At 36.9% G+C, this 20650-nt stretch overlaps 1 protein-coding gene across 5 annotated transcripts in view; it reads right to left on the minus strand.

The window, feature by feature from the left end:
• MAP3K4 (mitogen-activated protein kinase kinase kinase 4) overlaps positions 1–20650 on the minus strand; it is a 68012-nt gene that overhangs the window by 17421 nt on the left and 29941 nt on the right. The window contains exons 6-17 of one of the 5 annotated variants that reach the window (XM_027729497.2): positions 20000–20157; positions 19484–19600; positions 18962–19061; positions 18792–18875; positions 16319–16585; positions 14299–14448; positions 13123–13284; positions 10445–10578; positions 8812–8890; positions 6675–6741; positions 4373–4469; positions 3388–3504 (exon numbers count right to left, since the gene is read on the minus strand). In XM_027729497.2, coding sequence (XP_027585298.1) covers positions 3388–3504; positions 4373–4469; positions 6675–6741; positions 8812–8890; positions 10445–10578; positions 13123–13284; positions 14299–14448; positions 16319–16585; positions 18792–18875; positions 18962–19061; positions 19484–19600; positions 20000–20157 — 1532 coding nt within the window. Of the gene's footprint in view, positions 1–3387; positions 3523–4372; positions 4470–6662; positions 6742–8811; positions 8891–10444; positions 10579–13122; positions 13285–14298; positions 14449–16318; positions 16586–18791; positions 18876–18961; positions 19062–19483; positions 19601–19999; positions 20158–20650 lie in introns of all 5 variants that reach the window. The other 4 variants (XM_039380804.1, XM_027729496.2, XM_027729499.2 and 1 more) reach the window with 4 other exon arrangements.

The following is a 20650-nucleotide window of genomic DNA, read 5'->3' on the forward strand; positions in this document are numbered from 1 at the left end:
AATTCCTTGTGAAAGTCTTTCTACCATAACTCCCTTTTGGACAAGGCTCCCTTTCAATTTTTAAAGTATGATGGGGAAGAATTGTGACTGATGCCTCCTTAAATATAATGCTTTAGAGGTATGAGCTAAATGTTACTGTAAAGTGGGCAACATTGTTAAATCCTTCAATGAAAGCTAACAACTATAAAAAGATTAAAAATATCTGGCATCACAAAGTGCACACACCTATGAGAGGACTTCCCTACAGTCCTATAAGCTGCTTCCGAATTGTATCTGAGTATCGCATAAGAACAATTTAAAAAAAAAAAAAAAAGAGAGAAGACAATCTTGAGAACAGAAGCCAAAACTGAAGACACTATTCCTATGCAAATGTTCTCCATATGATGTTTGCTTTGCACTCCCTACTACTGCCCAACTACATTTTATAAGTTTGAGCAGGAACTGAAACTGAACTAGTGAAAAATCCTCATTCTTCAGGAAGTTGAGGGTTTAATCAGCAAGAAGGATAAGGTGGTTTTCAGCACATACAGAGCAACAATTTCTGATGACAAAATGCTTAAAAACAAGCAAAGCTAAACCACCTCTAAAATGAGTCAGCAGCTGAACAGAGGACCTTAAGTATCACGGCTTTGAATGCAGCTGACTAAAACCCATTTCAAGCCTATCTTAATCACCGAGATCTTTTATTGTTTGTGTCCAGTTATGGACATTAATAGGCAAAAAGTATAGTAAAAGAGAAGAACACTTGATAAATTTTGTTTTCAGGCCTGGATAAATAATAAAATTATGAATAATAACCCCAGCTAGTTCAGAAATTAATCAGGTTATTAGCATGAACATAGTGTAAATGTATAAACACCAGAAAGCTCAATGTAAACAATGTATCACTGCCCTGGATTTTGATTTCTACTTATCTTAAATCGATTTTTTTTTTTTGTTAAGTAAAACTTCACCAGAACTATGGTGGCATTTGTGCACTATGCACTGCCTAGTACAATTCATCTACAAAGTTCCTAGATTCCAGTTTTTATAGATATTTATTGCTAATAATCATGTCCTAAATGTCTAAAGAGTTTCTGGAAAGTGTACAAAGTTTGTCTTTGTGCTATTCCAGCAGCTGGACTCCACACCTTGCATATAAAACCACAAAAAGCTTTCTTGATCCGAAAGATTCCATTTCTCTTTTGGAGCACAAATAAATGAAATCCATAACTAACACTGCAATGTGTTAAAGTCTGCAACTTTCTTTCAACCATACTAAAATAAAAAATGCTAGAAATGTATTATGTTGTAGTATTTTGCCTTCCTCAATAAACAAAACCCCTGAAAGTCCCCAACACCCTCCAAAACTCTGTCTCTGCTTTAGTAGTTTTTTTTCTTCAAATTCTTCCTAGCACATACAGGGTACTAAACATTATTTAAAAATCCAGACAGTGCATAAAAAAAAACCCCCAAAAACACCAAAACATAAAACCATGGGATATTTTATGAACAACCATCAGAAAAGTAAAATCTGAGAGCTCTAAGAAAAATACAAGTCTTTAAAAAACAGGCCTAGACAATTTGACTAAAATGCTGCATTCACAGCAACTTTCATGTTACAGCCCATGAAAGCAATATGCATTTGACTGGAACTAAGAGGCAGAATTCTCATTTCTTTCCTTCTTAATCACTATTTTCTAGAACTACAAGAAAATGTCAAAATGCCAACCTTTACATTTTTATCAATATTTGTGTAGGACAAACGCAGAAAACATTAAAAGAATATACCATCATATTCAAGTGTGTCAAATTATAAACATGACAGTTACATTGAGTGGTATAAAATCACAACAAGGCCTACAACTATTAAAAACTAGCTTCCTACCTCCCTTTGAAAAATTAACTAACTTTAAAAATATGCCTTGGATCAAAGTGCTGTACACAGCCTAGAAAAAATATCCCTTTTATATGTTGTGTAAAGACTAGCTTAACTATCAAGTGAACAAGTTCTGCAACGTCAAAATCATAAACACCAATTAACCATCACACTGTCAGCTTATTAAGCTGCCAGAACCCCTCAGTGAAAATTCTCTAGAATGTTACTTATTTGAAAGGGGTATTCAAATGCTGCAGACTACTGCCTACTCTGTCTTTTTCAACAGGGAGCTTAAAGCAGAAGCATGAAAGATAGGTAACAAAAGTATGTAGTTTGAATGACAAAAATTCAGGATATATATTCAAAAAAAAAAAAAAAGCTTGGACGCACAAGCTGTACATCTAGAGGCTACTGTAGGGTGCAAGTCATATCTTAGAATAAAAATAAACTTGAAGGAAAGATTGTATATAAAAAGTGATGACTTCCTTCCTTCTTCACAGCTTAATGCATGCTTCTGCTGTGCATCTGGTAACAAAGCAAACTATGACGTTTTCCTGACAGTCACCATCAATGTGTTGTTCCTTCACTACTTGTTTTCTTTTCTCTACAGCTGTGTGATACAGTCAGATATGTGTCTTTATTCATATGAATCTCTGTCCAAAGGAACTATTGGTACTCTGCAGCAGAAATAAGAATCTAAAAAGCTATTTATAAATCCTAAGACAATATCACTGTGTGAAGAGTAGGATTTTCAGAGTCAGGGGGAGGGGGAGCGTGCAGGGGGAAAAAAAGAGTAAAATTGGGAGGCATGTCAATGGTCTGACTGTGGTATGGGAAGAAGAAATACCAACTATAACAGCCAAACTGAAGGTCAAAACTCAAGAAAGACAGGTTTGTCAAAAAAAAAAGTCACTTGTGACAATACAGGAGTGGGCATATCCTGATACAGGAATGGTTTCTTTCATATTTATTCTGTACCACCCTAAGAAGCCAGAGGTGTAGCAAGAAATTATTTAAAAAGAAAAAAAATCCTTCTGAAATCTCATGTGTTTAATTTTGCATTTGCCACTACATTATGTTTCAAAATATTTATGGCAGACAACAACAATACCAAAACTATTAGCTAACATGAAAAAAAATTGAAAATCCTTGGGCTTATCAGTATCTTACAGTTATCTTAGTGATTCTATGATTCTAAGTGTTAGTTATCAATATTAATTATTTAGTAAAGTTATACCAATGAGCTGACTGGCATATGTTCATTTCATAGACATTTTTACTGAGCAAATTTGTAATTTACATCAGAATTGCATGCTTTTAACTACCACCTTGTTCAGACATTTTTAATCTGAAAGTGGTCTTATCATCGATTTCCAAGACACATGATTTTGCTCAAGTCAAACATGAATGAAGGAGCCAGTGGAAGACATGATGAGAGTGCAAATGATCTACTAGGATGCAAGTATGTGAAGACAGTTACATGGGTGATGTATGTAGGATGAGACTGCTACATCACGGAGCGGAGCTACCTGGTATCATTTGCACTGCTGACAGGTTTGGGTTGGGCTGAGTCGCTACCGACGGGAGCGGGGCGACTGACAGCAACACCGCAATGGTTCCGCGCGTCACAAGGGACACTCCGTGTGCTGTGGCAAGAAGGAAAACTTCAGGAAACAGTTAAAAAAAAAAAAAATGTTTGGAGTTGAAAGTTTGTATAATGATGCCTGTGTTAAAAGTTCTTCAGTACGTAAAGAACTACGCCAAATAATTCTGCGTCTCAGAGGCTTCATGAGCTGCCAATACGCACAGTAATAATAATCCTCAAAATAAAAATTTCCAATCTTTAGAGCGGTAGTAGTTTCTGCCAACAGCTAAGTGACTTCCAAAAAAAAAAAAAATAATCAGTGTAGACTTTGTCACTGTTCTTATCTTCTTGAAAAATAAGGCTGTGTGTGTAAAATTATGCATGGCAATGTTTATTTTGAAATTTTTTAAAACTGTTTTTGCATTAATTCTCATGCCAACTCTTTCAAAGGAAGAGAAAAGATCCATTGTTTTAAGCTTATTCACAGCAGGTTGGTAATGACGCAGAAATGCCACCATATTTCAGAATGCTATGTTTTTAACTTCTGTGTATGCTAAACTACAGAAAGCACTGTCACGGGGCAGTTATACAGATATTCAAAGTGGGGGAGGAAATAAAAGTCTTGCTAATGAGCAGTTTTCACTGAATTACAGCTTTTTACATTGAAACATTGTTTTCAGGAAATACAAAGGGGATAAGAATGACTTCAAAGTGAGAAAGCATGCACCAATAAAAAGGGGGTGGGCAAGCATCAAGAAAAAGAAACTATATTGTCCTTAAAAGTACATCGATAAAGTTCAGATCACTTACATGCTAATTTTTTCTATTTCCTTTGCCCTCAACAGGAAAGAAAAGGCATTCCACTTACTGACAGTCAGCATAGCCAAGAGGGGACAAACCAGTTTGAATGCTGTATTAATGCTAAGTACCTGAAGCCTTCAGGTGTGGGGATGATAAGATGAGGATTTGGTGGATCACTATGGCACCGAGGCACTTTTACAGGACGGGGACTATTTCGATGAACAGCTGCAAACATAAAAATGGATCAAATTTACTCAGATGTCAGAAAAACTCTGCTAGGGCCATTTCAAGACACAAAATTAAAACAAATTCCTATTTTACAGAATTAAGTGTGAACTGGCACATTTTTTCTTATCCTTTAAGAAAAATACAAATTATTCCAATTTTAATTAAATCAGTTGGATGTATTAATACTTTTCATATCATCGTATCCTTTAACTCATCCATAAAATAATGAAAATTCTCCAGTAATTAAAAACTAGCAACTAGGAAATGTGTACATACTTCACTAAAACTACAACTTCATTATTTTAACTTCACAAGTTAAACGTAATTTGTTATCTTATTGCAAAATAAATATGAACAAACCAAGTAATAATTTAAAAAACCAAACAGCATCATTATGTTTCCTTTGCATCAGAATTAGCTTTCTCAGACAATAATGGAAAGCAAAATGAGCTGGGGAAAAAAAACACATATGACAGTTTTACCCATACTAATACCCTCCATGACAGTCTGCCCCAAGGAAGTGTTACAAAGGGACAGGATAAAACCTAAATTATCCTCATGCCTAGCTCATTCAGTGCCTCTAACAGCAGTCTGCAGTCTCTTCCCTCAACTCCTCTTTTAGTAGTCAGAAAAAATATTGCACCAGTCACATCACAAGATAGCTGATCAAACCATGAGTCAGTACTTTCTGTCAGGCTAGGTTCATCTCAGTGAGCTGAGTTTCTGCCTTGTTTGCATTACTAGGACAAGTAAAAGATGCCAGGGCCAGGTGTTGGTCGTCCTGTTATAATTCACAAATATACTAGTGGAAGACCCAGAAGGCAGAACCTAACCCCCCCTAGGTGGACATAGGCTGTTTCACAAAGCAAAAGACAGGATAAAACACAAGGCAATACCCAGTTATGTGCCCAGAGGCAGTAGTGTGAACACAAGTGGATCCTCAGCTTTGGAAAAAGAGGTAAAGATCACAATGGGTTTCAGTCCCTCAACATGTTATGCAAATGGAACTCGAAAGTCTTATTTTTCTCCTCATCGCGAGATAGAAATGGGTATCTGCAATATCTACAGCCAGAATACAGTTTATGTTTAGCTATGTTTATTTCACATGTATTAAAAGTTTTGGACTGCTGTTCAAGTCTGCACCATCCATGTCATCCCTGTGCCTCTGAGACAAAAGCTGTTAAGCAATTGAGTTTTGTGTGATCTGCTGTGTCTGCAGTAGCATTTATAAGAGTTTCAATACTTTGGCATCATCATGCTAGTCATTCACCTAAAATGGGCCTCCCTCTCAACAACAGTATCAAAAGTGAATGTACAGGTTTTACATCACAGTACAGAATTTGGATACATTTTATTTTAGACTATGCTTCTTTCCAGAGGACTAGACTGACTTTTATTGCCAAAGGTTTCTCAGCTATAAGGCTTTCTCATAGAGATTATATCAAAACTGAAAAACCTCCTCTTGCCAGAGTCAAATTACCCTCCCTTCACATCTTCTGTCATCAAGCCTGCCCAGGAAGTGGGTATCAGGAGAAAGAAGAAAAGATGACATGGTATTTTGAAAAGTAAACCAGTCAATGGAGTTGAGAGGAGAAAAAGTACTGAGAAAGTTGTGTAAAAGGGAAGAATAGCTGAGGAAATATTCTTTACTCAAGATACACAATCAAATATGTTGATTTCGCTCTAATGAAATCAACATTTATATCTATAAAGATATATTTTACACCATGACAAACTTTATATTGAAGAACTATTTCACACAGCTCTATCAACAAACCCCCATATAACTCATTTGTACCTCAATGATATAAAGTCCATCAAAAATGTAAATACCTACAGTGCCACAATGAAAGTTTAGGAGAAGGAGCTGTAAATGCCTTCTTAAAGGCATTTACATGAAAGTAAAGTTATAATCACTTTACCCAACCTTTAAAAATCACAGCCCCTTCCCAGAAGATTTGGAAGACTTCACATAAATTCAAGGATAAAATCAGAGGAAAGCATTTGTAAAGCCTTGAAATTTCCAGAGTAAAACCACCAGTCAGGCAATAATGGTTTCACATGAACAATCACAAAAAGATTAAGTATACTTTTATTGGTATTTCTAACGTTTCAAAAGTACTTTACAATCAAAATTCTGTAACAGCAGCAGCAAAGCTCCAGAACAAATGTCAGTAACTTCTGCCTTACCAAGGTACAAACCTGTAACGGGACTGTGAGGTTTTCCAATAACATGGCCAATACACTCATTCATCAGAGCTTGTAAACTCTAGAAAAAACAAACAAAACGTTGTGATGTTTTGTTACAAGAGGGTTGATAGTCATATGGTAAAGCTAACAGTAATAAAATTACATCAGTTAGTATGTAATTTGTCAAGTAAGCACCCTTGTATTCTACCTATTATACTAAACTTTTGGATCAGCATTAGGGTTTTGACTTGATTGTCTTTTTAAGCTAGGAAGTCTTAGTTTTGTCTTGCCTTTTGTCCTTGTCAAAATTACATAAGAACCGAACAATGACATATCATAAAGAACATTTCATAATGTAAAGCTAGTGGAACTTAAAAATATCCATTGTTAATAAATTTAAAATCAAGCTTGCTGGAAAAAGCTGTAACAACCTTTTCTGCCCTCCCCCTCTCCCCACCCCAGGAAGACACCTAAAAAAATTAGGTGAGTTTGATGGTCTGAATCATAAGATCAAAGTCTGTAAAACAACAAATATGAAGCCCTACATATTAAAAGAAATCCAATTTTCTTATGTACCCATGAAGCTAGCAAAACTTTCATGAAAGGGATTTTAATAGTTAAAATCATGGAACTGGTGCTCAGGCAATCTGAGCTTAATTATTAGGTGTACTATCCACTGTGTATGTAACCCTGGACAAGTTATTAAATCTTCCTCTGTTCAATTTACTTGTCAGAACACCAGAGATATAATTTGTTTTCCCAATAAGGTAGTAAAATTATGTTCTTTGCTAGAGCTGCTATGAAGCCCACTCGTATATGTCAGTCACTCAGACTAGTCAAGATTTCTTCCAGAAATTCAAAAACTTAGTGAAGATCAGGAATTTGAAGCTAGACTAACAAAACCAAGAACTAAAAAAGTGTTTAGCTTGGGTCTGGCATATTTTACCAACCCAGACTGAGCTAGAATATCATCTTGAAATGTAGAGTTTAAATCTAGATCATCATTCTTCCAAGGCACCAGGTATTATCTGATAAGATAGATAGATAGATAATCTCTCAGTAAGAGGTTAGGACTGACATTGCCATTTCTAGGTGAAATGGATTAATAGATTAGGTGAAATAGATTAATCTGTGCTATACAGATTAATCAAAGTGACCTCAAGTGATTAACTGTATTTCAGTTTTGGAAATTAAGAAAGAAAAAGTTCAAAAATGCAGTTAAGGTATTGGGTTCCCCCTTTCTCTACCACTTGTTCAAAGTCTGTTTTAAAAACTGTGTCAAAGAAAAAAAGTTGAAGGGCTACTTCCTAAAGACAAAGTATCTGTGTATTCCAAACACAGGCTTAACTTTCTCATCAAGACAGACAACCCTCACTCAGCAACACACACAGAGGGCTAACAAAAAACTTACTAGAGAGTTCCTGATAAAAATACATGTGAGAAATTACTGAACTACATAATTTCTGTATTACACAAGATTATTGTGGTTGGCATTTCATAACACATCTTGAAATTAATAAAAATCAGAGGTGCTGACATTCACATTCTGCTATTTTGTGGCAACTGTGCTTTCACTTATCTGTAGTACTATACCAAGATCAGAGAAATAAATTCTCAGAATTTTATTTCCACAGGAAAAGGAGGAAGGCAGAGCACACAAAAAAGCCAGTTATAGTATATTATTTTTTTCACAGTATAAACAAAAGATGCGCTAAAGTCAGTTTCACGTTGGAATAATTTGAAGAAACATCTTTAAACAATTGTGATTTTGTATTCATACCCATAGATGAACTCTGGGTGTTAACTAAGCCTCAGAACCTTACATTTAGAACTTCATTATGACAACTACAAATTCTAACACTGTAGAAAAGCTGCTACCAATTTTCCCAAGACATAAAGAGAGGTGGCCTCCCCAGACAGTACCAGTAACTTGTCAGAAAATTGAAACATTATTACAACAGTCACAAACCTACTCTCTTTAGAATCTTACCAGCTGAAGAGATATCAGCATCAGTGATGTACAAGAGCAATTTTTTTAGAACAGCATCTATATTCAGACATTGTTTTATAAACAGTACCCCTGAAAACATATACTGATAGCTTTACAAGCATTTACAAATAAACATAAGCAGAATAACTTTTTCCATACCAAGAAATCATCTTCTGGGAGAGCTGAAATAAATGCTGGCTCAATGGCTTGAAGAAAATCAAAACCTTGAGTTGCCCATCTATCTCAAAGAAAAAGAAAAGACAGAAAATGAAGTCTTCTTCAGCTAAAGCCATCATAAGAGTTTCAACCAAGAATAGTAAATGACAGTTGGACTAATACATAAACAGTAAAGATTTTAACTTGTATTAATACATTTACCCAGTTACATACAGATAAAGTCTGATTTTAGCAAAGGCACTGTCAAATAAAGTGGGCAGGCCATGCTAGATATCTCAACCCATATGTGTGCTATCTTCAGGAAACAGTATCATCAACTCACCCCCAGTATGTTTCAGAGCAACAAGCAAAACCACTACATTCCCTGCCTAAATTCTCCTTTCTGAAACAAGACAGAAAGGATGCTAAAGATTTCCCAACTATCTGATCAGCAGTGACTGTGCATCAGTGGTTTCATGTCCTAGACTGGTAAAGTAAAACAAGTAAGTAACTTGGCTAGAGTGTCTTCAGCCACTTGCTCTCCCCCACTGATTCCTCTTAAACCTACCAGAATTAGCAGCTGCAATCGACAAAATATCAATAAGATCATAGGATATCCTGAGTTGGAAGAGATCCACATGGATCATCAGAGTCCAGCTTTTGACTTCACACAAGGCAATATAAGACTTAAACCATATATTTAAGAGCATAGTCCAAATGTTTCTTGAACACTGAGAGGCCTGGGGCCATGACCATTTCCCTGCGGAGCCTGTTCCAGGGCTTGACCACTCCTTCAGTGAAGAACTTTTTCCTAATACCCAATCTGAACCTCCCCTAACAGAGCTTTAAGCCATTTCCTCAAGTCCTGTCAGCAGAGAGATGAGGAACCTGCAGACAGCAACTGAGTCTCCTCCTCCCTAAGCTGAGCAAACTTGGTATCCTTAAGCACTCCTAATTACATCTTGCCTTCTAGTCCTTTCACCATCTTTGTTGCCCTTCTTTAGACACATTGCAATATTTTTATGTCCTTCTTAGACTGGGGAGCCCAAAAATGCACACAGTACTCAAGGTGAGGCTGCACCAATGCAGTATGGCGGTATGGTGGTACTACTACTCCTTCCAACTCGTTAGCTATACCGTGCCTAAGGCATCCCAGGATATGGCTGGCTCTTTTTGCCACCAGGGCCCATTGCTGACTCAAAGTTTACCATCAACCAGAACCCCCAGATTCCTTTCTGAAGGGCTGCACTCCAAACTCTTGGCCTCTGATCTGTATGTACATCCAGGGTTACAGCACCCCAGGTGCAAAATCTGGCATTCATCCTTGTTGAATTATTGTTGGTTATTGTCTAGCACTCATAATCTATTAAGTTCTCTCTGTAAGGTCTCCATACCCTCAAGGGAACCAATGGCTCTCCTAATTTAGTATCATTAGCAAACTTATTTTGTGCGTACTCAACTCCTATGTCCAGATCATTGATAAAAACACTGAAAAGAACTGGCCCTAAAATTAAGCCCTGAGGAACACCCTAGTGACTGGCCACCAGCCAGATGTCAGTCCATTTTCTCCAACTCTTTGAGCCCAAGCCTTCAGTTCTTCCAAAAACTACCATGGCAGTAACAAGTTGGCTGTTACCTGGGTCGAGTGCCTCGGCCACTCTCACATTTTGTTAGCACATAATTCATCCATTTTCTGGCAAAGCTGATATACTTGTCTCCAATTTTCTGCCTGAATTCTCCAGACATCAGACGAACAACTTCTTTATGGTACTGTAAGAAACTAAAGATTACTTTTCACGTATTAATAAGAACAAAAGTACTGTTTGCAATATCCACTGGAGTATTTGCAGGCTAAAAAAACTCTATAGTATGTTAAATCACATCCTATTCTTAAAGAAAATTATTTTATGCAAGCAGTTGCTTATTTATAGGAAAAAAATAAAATCAAGAAATGTATATGATACAAAATATATTATAGTGAGGGGCAGCACTGAGCCATACTGCATTCTTCTGTGCATGTCAGGCGAGTGTTGATGGTTAATAGTGTACACATCATTGAAGAAACATCCTACATGAACGCTCAGTTCTGTAATGAGAGACTGAACTGCAAAGTAGTGTTTATTTTTAGTTATACTGCAGGTAACATTAGGGGATAGTTATACATGTACATTTAAAAAATCAAATAAATACTGTTTCTTATAAGACTATCCCTAGAAGTATGTTAAGGTATGATAAAATCTTAATCTTTTACGATATGCATAGGAAACAAATAGTGAAATAGTTCACTAAAAGCATCTGAGCATAACATAGTGCTTGCACTCTAAGGCAGGCACTCAAAAGCTATATGCACTGCATTAAGGAACCACCATAAACTTTGAAAGAATGCCTCATAGTACACTATTATGCTATTCTAGGCTGAAAAACTGTGACAAGCCAAGTTACACCACAGAATGGTGGAGTGACCGTCCTTGGAAGTATTCAGAAAATGAGTAAACGCAGCACTGTGCGATATGGTTTAACAGGTACGATGCCATTCAATCCAAGGTTGGACTTGATGATCTTGGAGGGTTTTTCCAACCTTAATGATTCTGATTTCCTCTAAAACGCTGTGAAGAAGCAGAGCCTACAAGACTACACCTGAAATCATCAAGTTCTTAAAAGCTTTTTAGAGTTCCAGGCATTGCTAACTTAATATATTTATCAGATTTAACAGATTCATCTGTTGTTTTCCAATTATTTTCATGTAAGACTTCTGAATCAACCCATATTTTTATGATGTTCTGCTAAACTGGAAGGTCATAGTTGACTAGAAATTAGCAAATGTGTGGCCCATGTACATGAAGGACTGGAAGGAGGATCCAGGCAACAACAGACTTGTCGGTCTGAAGGTTATGGAGCAGATCATCTGGAGTGCTATCATGAAACAAGTACAGGACACAACCAGGTGATTAGGCCCAGCCAGCATGGGTTTGTGAAAGGCAGGTCCTACATGACTGACTTGACCTCCTTCTATGACAAGGTAATCCAGTTAGTGGATCAGGGAAAGGCTGTGGATGTCATCTACCTAGATTTTAGCAAAGCCTTTGACATCAGTTTTCTGCAGTGCCACATTTTCTCCTGGGGAAACTGGTGGCTCATGGTGTTGACAGGTGCACTGCTCGCTGCATAAAAAAATGGCTGGACAGTGGGGCCCAGAGAATGGTGGTGGGTGTTGCTACATTCAATGGGCATCCAGTCACTAGTGATGTCCCCCAGGGCTCAGTTTTGCAGCCAGTCCTGCTTAATATCTTTATCGATGATTTGGACAAAGGGATTGAGCGCATCCTCAGTAAGTTCACAGGCGACACTAACTTTCACAAGAGTGCTGATCTGCTGGAGGGTAGGAAGGCTCTGCAGAGGGATCTGGACAAGCTGGATTGCTGGGCCAAGGCCAACTGTATGAGGTTCAACAAGGCCAAGTGCTGGGTCCTGCCCTTGGGTCACAACAACTCCATGCAGTGCTACAGCCAGGGGAGAGAGCAGCTGGAAAGCTGCTCAGCGAAAAAGGTGGTGGTCAGCAGCCACTGAACGTGAGCAGCAGTGTGCCCAGACGGCCAATGGCACCCTGGCATTTGTCAGCAATCATGTGGCCAGCAGGACTAAGGCAGTGATTGTCCCTCTGTACTTGGCTTGGCACTGGTGAGACTGCACCTTGAATACTGTGCTTAGTTCTGGGCCTCTCACTACAAGGAAGACATCGAGGTGCTGGAGTGTGTTCAAGGAAAAGGGCAATGGAGCTGGTGAAGGGTCTGGAGCACAGGTCTTAAGAGAAGTGGCTGAGGGAGCTGGGGTTGCTTAGGTGGAGAAAGGCGGCTCAGTGAAGATCTTACTGCTTTCTACAACTACCTAAAAGGAGGCTGTAGTGAAGTGGGTGTTGGTTGCTTCCCCAAGTAACAAGCATTAGGAGAAGAGGAAGCAGCCTCAAATTGTGTCAGGTTTAGACTGGATATTAGGAACAACTTCTTCATTGAAAGAGCAGTCAGGCATTAGAACAGGCTGCCCAAGGAAGTGGCTGAGTCCCCATCCCTGGAGGTACTTGAAAGATGTGTAGATGTAGACATGGTTTAGTGGTGGACCCGGTAGTGCTGGGTTAATGGTTGAAATTGATTATCTTAAAGGTCTTTTTCAACCTAAATAATTATCTGGTTCTATTAATTATTTGTATTTCCACAGAGTTATTAATTACCTTATTTGTACCAATGCAAAACCAGAAATTTCAACTGGTTCTTACCAAAACTACTAGACACACATGTCATTAAGTTTTTGTTTCCTTACCTCAAACCCAAAATTATAACCCTGAATCATGGCTTCCCGGTAGTATTGCTGCAAAGTGGCAGATTCTGATTCATCAACTTCAGCATCAAACTCAGATGTGAACATGTGATCAACTCTATCAATGGCACTGCTTATCTTATTGCATAGCTGTAATGCATCATTCTGAGTAACAACAAAAAGGGATGGAGAGCAAAGTGTTATTGATATTCTCCAGTTGACAAGACTAAGACAAACATGAATCTAACAATTACATTATTTTAAATGAAAATGTACTTTAATGCCACAAGAATTCATTCATCTTGGAAAAATAAACACTTTCCAGCAGTTGCATTAAGCAAGTCTTATATTTAACTTAAGTACTATAATAAAGTTTGTTTGTTTGCATGAGATTAACTTTAAAAACAAAGACAGCAAAAGGCCAAGTGGGAAACCAACAAAAAACCCCCAAATGAAACAAAAACATCCAACCAAAACCAGACAGATGTGAAAGGAGAAAATGAGTTTTACTATCTGTAATGTGACCAAGTCTTTAGTTCTATTTTCACCTTGGTATATGGACACAGATTCTACTGAATGTAGGGACTCCAGGCTGCCACTTCAACCTAACAAATCTTTGCTTTTCTGGGTCCTCCAGAGTACAAACAAACAACCCCCAAACCCACCAAAGAAAACCCTCATGTAACACAAACAAACAAACAAAAAAACAAACCGTCATACACAAAATAAAGAGAAACAGAAAAACCCAAGCCAAAACCAAGAGAAAATAAACAGACTACCCACTTTTACATCCCAAAGCAACCATCTTCAAATATGGGAAAAGTTGTTTCTTGCAGATCATTGATTTTGACAGAATTTCTTTTTAACAAAATCACACATTTTCTTTCAATTCAGTTGTGCTCTAATAAAAAGATGCATTCATTCTGTTGCTATGAATATTTCGTTTGCATTATGGACTTGTTTTCCAGTTACCAAGTGCAGAAATGACTACACTAATATAGCTCAAAAACACACCCAAGTCATTTGCAAAAACAGAATGAAAATTGTACTGAAAGTTAAGTCCACAAAGGATTGGCACATACCTTACAACTGCAGAATATGCAATTGAATCTTCTTCCACTTTTTACTTATCAGTGAGCAAAGGCCATCAATTTTGACTAATAATCTCAAATTGCTTACCTTTAGCTGTTGTAGAGCTTTGGCGATGATTGGTTGGCTAGATGTCTGTTCCTGGCGCAGAGTTATGAGCCCTTCAATAGACTGCTGGAAAGCTTTTCTCTGACTCACAAGGTGGGCAGATTGAATGACTACAAGGAGGAGGTTATCAACCTAGAAGAACAAGACACCACTAGTTCTTATAAACAAAACTGCCTCTATAAAAATGTGTCCCATATCACCAGATTCCAACCAGTTATTTTTAAATTCTAAAATATCAAAGACCTCTCTTGTCACTTATTCATGAAGACACAGAAAAGCTTGATGCTGGCAACTAAACCCAATAAACTGTCATCTTGTGAGCAGAGTCCCATCAGGGCAAATGCCACAGCAAGTTTTCAAGAGGAATATACTCCTATTCACTTCTGGAAAAATCTGGGACCCACTGTATTAAATTATCTTCAGATTAGTTATACACAAAAGAAGCGGCAGCTAAGCAAAAGTATTTTATTTTCTCAAAGCAGATGGAAGTAACAACCATCACAAAAACAGGTTTTATCCAAGAAATGCGATATATTTCTGGACAAAAGCCCACTATTGAGCAGGGAAAGGCATACATTTAACACACAATATTTGCTCAAATTTTGAAAATTATCAATATGTAAGAAAAGGGTTTGGAAACCAGAGCTCTGATACTGCAGAAGTCTATAAAACCACAGTCCCAGATAGTGCTGCCTTTGCTGTAGCACTGAGTCATGTACTAAGCTCCGCTGATTTCAAGCTATAGACAATGCATCTGCAACAAGTCACTCACAAAACAGGACCTACTTCATCCCAATTTTCAATACCTCATCTCCAAATATTTTCATGCTCAAAATTCTTCAAGTGTTGATGGCGTTCTTTTATTTGATGAATATTTTTCAAATAACACCTTACATCTTCTCTAGTTTGCAATCAAAACGTGGGGTTTTTTTTAAACACAGGACACAATCTGTCTGAAAGACTTCTTATTTCCTAACCTTTCAACCCTGGATTTAAAAAAACTAATGACAGTGCTATACACATATAAATACATACAAAGACAGTGTTTTACGTGCACTTAAATATGTCAGAATACCATCTGCAAACCAAATTTCATCTACTGGTGTTTTCATTTTCTGAAAGAAATACTAACTTTGCTAGAAGTCCAATGAACTTCTAAGCACTTAATCAAAGGGTATGATTTACTGTTCCATTTGAACAACAGGCAAAGAAGAAGTAACATACTTGCACATTAAAAACAGCAGTATGTACAGGAGTGATTTTTTTCAACTGCCTGTAATTGCTAGAGCTCTCTGAATGCTAAAGGCCATGCACAGTGACATGGAAAGTCACTCTCTTCATGGACAGTAGAGTCCATTTATGGTAGGGATCCACAGAACTGCATGACATACCAAAAGGAAAATTCACTTAGCTTAACATAAGGATGTGAGAATAGGAGGGGCAGGGAGCTGCAGCTGGCTCAGCTGCCAGAGTGCTGCAGAACCGCTGCCATGGAACGACTGTTGGCTTGGGATGAAGGAAAGTATGACTGGAAAGATTTCTTCCTGCAGAACTGTTGAACATCCAGTAACTTCCACAGAAACTTAACATTAAATGTCACAATTCAACCAAGATCAAAAGTAACTGGTTTCACACCTCAGCATGTGGAAAGCACACAAACACAACGTGTTCTTGGAGACTGGTGACTTCTTAACAAAAGGTAGTTTTCAAGTCTTATCCACACTTCTGATACTGAACACCCAACTAAATACTGAAAGTATCTCTTTATAATAAAGTCCAACCCTGAAAAATGCACATTGTAGAGATTAATCCTGCCCAGAAATGCTACAATCCCATCAATATTTGCATTTAACACAATTTATAATCAATCCTATCCCTAAATTTAACTTTATTACCTACGAAAGGACACATGCCTCACTTATATTACTGCAGTTAATCTGACAGGGTAAGCATTCATAGAAGTCTGGAGATCACAAACAGCGGGGAAAAAGACCAAACCCACCTGCATAGTGCGCAGTGTATCAACAGTTTCTACCTGTGGCACTACTTTGACTGGTTGACCCTCCCATGCACTCCAGCTGTCATCTAATTCGTGGTCTTTGTCACTGTGCTTGGTCATAAGCAAATAGGCCTCATATGCAAGCTCATCTGAATCCTTGGAGCAATCCTTTCCAGCAGCTGCATTAAGGAGCTGCAAAATCACAGATTTTTCCCCTGCAATACTATCCGGTACAAATACTTGTAAATTCTCGAGTCCAGGAATTTGTATCTGTAGAAAAAAAATTAAAATCTCTCAGTCTCTTCTCTGATACATAAAATAGATAAAATAGATATATGTAATCGTATTTAAGCAACAGTGAGAATTTCCATCCTAAAAAGCTGTACTATATGCATATTAAAACAACACATCCAGTCATTTTTGCACTAAAATTTAAAATGCAATGTAATTTATAATTTATTTTTCAATCCACTAGATCACCAATTTTTAGTGACATCTCTCCTTGTACCTTCAATTGATCCTTCTACATATTTTTCTAAAGGAATCTTGTTACAAAAAAGTCCATTTTCACACATATACTATGTATCTGTGCCTACATATGTATAATACATACACATTTTAAAAAGTAAATTAGTCAACACTAATTTAAGATTTATGATGCACACATTTTTGAGATTGCAATATTAAAAGAATAAAAATTTCCTTCGGAATCCACACATCTCTCAATGGCTAAAAAAGATAAGAGTAAACAAAAATCTGTCTCAAAAAGTATCAGTTGCTCTTTTAGCGTTAATGAAAGCTAGATTAATTAAGTTCACTAAGAGAGTTCTCTTTTAATAAAATACTACTGATACTACTGAAAAACTACTTCTGATCATATCTGTCACATTGGTAGCAATACTTTAACCAAGTCAGGCATCAGAAACAGACTGAAAACAGTGAAACAGTCAATACTTTGATCTGACATGAGGTAATTGACTCACAGTGAAGTTTAATTCTCTCTTTTCAGACTGTGATGTCATCAAGCTAAGACAAAATATTGGACTCAATATTTCTACCATTAGGCAAACATACTTTAAAACCATTATTATCTATAGGTCAATGCAAAAAACTAGATGGTTGTTACTGAAAGCTAAATTAGATTCCCAAAACTAATGAGTATCTGACTAAAAAGATAGTTAAAAATTTAAACTCCCTACATAATGTTAGAGGGCCAATATTTAAAGTGTTCATCATCAAAATGTGTGTCATTTTGAGTGGTGAAAAAATGGGAGAATTAATACACATAGAGGGATAAATCTTGAGAATCAAATAACCTATCTAGATCATGTAACCCACAGATGTTTCAAACTTGAGATTCAATTTTTTCTTCAAAACGTGCATAAGAACAATGACACGATTTTAACTGAAAGGTCTACCAAAATTAATATGGTGTCGTAAAGCTGCCAAGAGTTGATACTTGGGGGAAAATATTTTTTAAAAGTAAATATATACTGATTTCCCTGGCCATTTTCTGATTCTTACACAATTCACAGACCAGGGCCCTGCTGAGCCATATGTTTCATCCATGTACTTAACAATGCTTTATGAACTTCTCTCTTATGAACTTGATGGTCTCCCCTTGAAGAAACTTCTATTCTTAGACGAAGTTTATATAAATCTAACAAGAATTTTGTCATGCAAAAGTTAGAGCATTATTTCCCAAACAGGAATTACACATATATTAAATGAATGGAAGGATAAAAAAGAACAGCAGATCCAAATATATTTGATCTGCTGAAGCAAATGACTTACGTAAATTCAAACTACAATAAAGACTCGCTGACCTAGGAATTTTTAAGGAATTTTGCAACACCACAGATGTGGAAATTTATTGTGCGGTAAATATCAAGCACCAAGGGCTCAACTTACTTTTGCTGTACAACAGTTTTCTAGCAACAGTTATTTTGGAACAGAATATGGTCCATGCATTTCTCATGTCCTTAGTACTCCCAAGGAAGCTTGTTAGAGAAGATCTCCACTATAATATTTTTGCTTTACAGAAGCAAAACACAGGTCCATAGTCTCAGATTATCTACTTAAACATGTTCATTTACTCATGTATCCATTTACCTTATAAATTTGAAAGCATTTGTTTCATAGCACTCACTACTTAGTGTTATTACTCCCTCTCTCACAAATGAGTAAGTACTACTGAAGGAAAAAGGTTTTTCCTCAGTCACAAAGAGAATATTTGTGAAAACAAGGAATTAAGACATGGATTTCCCAAAACACAGACTAGCATTCCCACTCACACAAACACAAGTACAGAAAATAATTTGACTACCACAATTCAATATTAAATTCATGACACTTTACATGTTGAGAGAGATGGCCCATTAAAAAACAGAAATCATGTCAATATCCTTTGACATTTTTGCTTAGCATCCTCACTTCACTTTCATGCCTCTAAACCTTATTACCTATGTGAATTTACCTTCACATACTCTTTTGTTTTCAGTGCATTCAGAAGATCTCGCACAGGGGCTGACAATGCAAACTCTGCTGCTATTTCAAGGTCCTGTAAGTAATGACAAAACAAAAGAATATGATTTCAGACTAAATTTCTTTAAAGCATATAAATAAGATGACACTCTGTTAACTTACCTTCCTCAGCATTTTAGCAAAACCAAGAGCTTTGGAGGCTCTTTCTCTAGCTTCATGGAACAGCTCTTTCAGTGCTCGGCTGGTCTCTATAACAGACCTCCTGAAACATTGGCAGAAATGAAGTCACAATGTTTTAATAAATAATATTGCATTTATATAGCCACTAGAAAATAAGAATTATTACATATATGTTAATAGATAAAGCATAGAGAAGATAAATATTTGCAAGCAACTGACAAATAATTTGAGCTTGTGCAGGCATATTTTTGATAATAAAAAACTTAATTTAAATATCATTACATAAACAATCTCTCATCCCCTCAACTAAAGAGAAGGTTACTACGTTTCAAACAAATAAAATGATAGTTCATTATACTGCACACAAAAATACAGCAATAAAGTCTATGGAGCTTTGCATTTACAAAGTTTGTATTCTAAGAAGTAAAATATATTATGTACCTGTCAGAGGTATAGAAACATGAGTAAGTGTGTTTGTTATTATTAAGCCGAAGGGCTTAATACCTGATTTCATCTGATGCAGTACTGTCATCGGCACTGGCCCAAAATTCATCACAACTGTCTTGTAGTCCAGAATCTAAAAAAATTCCCGTAGATTTCAGCAGCATTCCTGCAATATCACTGTAGCAACAGAAATGGGGGAACTTCAGAGTCTTACTCCAGTAACATGGCACCTTAAACTTCTTCCTACTCTGTCTAATGCAAGAGAGCTGTGTTGCCAAGTCCTCCTACAGAAACAAGCAGCGTCTTGGGGCCCTCAGTTACTTTATGCGCACAGGGCTAGCATGAATGAGGACTTTCCATAGAAGCAGTAATTTCTGTTATAGCCAGAGTCAAGGCCACCTGCACATACTGCATCCTATAGCTACAGTCATTGTAATAATCTATAAGTTCACAAAGACTATCAGCTGCTTACTGAGGCCTCAAGAAGTCCAATCTGGGAACCTCGAACAAGTGCTGACTTGAATACCTATCTGATAGAAATCAACACCATAATCAGAGTAATTAAATAAAACCTACCAAAACAGTTTTCCAGCTTGAGCTTCACCTCCTCTTATATAAGGAGTTATTTCTTTGGTGAAATTCCATTCTTCCTCCAACAGATTTTTTAAACTATGAGATGCTTGAGGTAACTGCTGCAGCATTTGGATCCAGCTTCGCATATAATCAAAGTAAACCTGTACAACAAAAGAGGTAATTTAAACAGAAATTATTATCTAACATGCAACTAAGGAATAGAACTTCTCAAATCAACAAACAATCTCAGTATTACACAATTTTTAGAACGTATTTCTACAACAATTTTCATTGGCTATGACTGAAAATGAGCTCCATGTTTCCACACAAAAGATGCAATTTATGGCTTAGGAAATAGAAAGTGCTACTGAAGTATTAAACTCTATGTCTCCACAATACCTTTCTGAAAATATCGACAGCATCACCACCTTGCTTGCTGTACTGCTATTCACCATTTTATCAGTGCATATCCACAGTGGCCAGAGTTTCTATATCTGTTATATATATATATAACAGTCTCTGTATCTGTCACTGACTGGATTCCTCCAAAAGGTTTTATCAGAACATACCCTTCTGGATATGGATAAGTGCAATAAACAGCTTTTTGAAATTGTACATTACACTTTGTGTTCCTTGATATCAAGTCTAATCTCT

This window comes from Pipra filicauda, unplaced genomic scaffold, assembly GCF_003945595.2.
Source record: "Pipra filicauda isolate LSUMZ 115617 unplaced genomic scaffold, ASM394559v2 scaffold202_size1376763_pilon, whole genome shotgun sequence".
Classification (NCBI taxonomy): Eukaryota; Metazoa; Chordata; class Aves; order Passeriformes; family Pipridae; genus Pipra; species Pipra filicauda.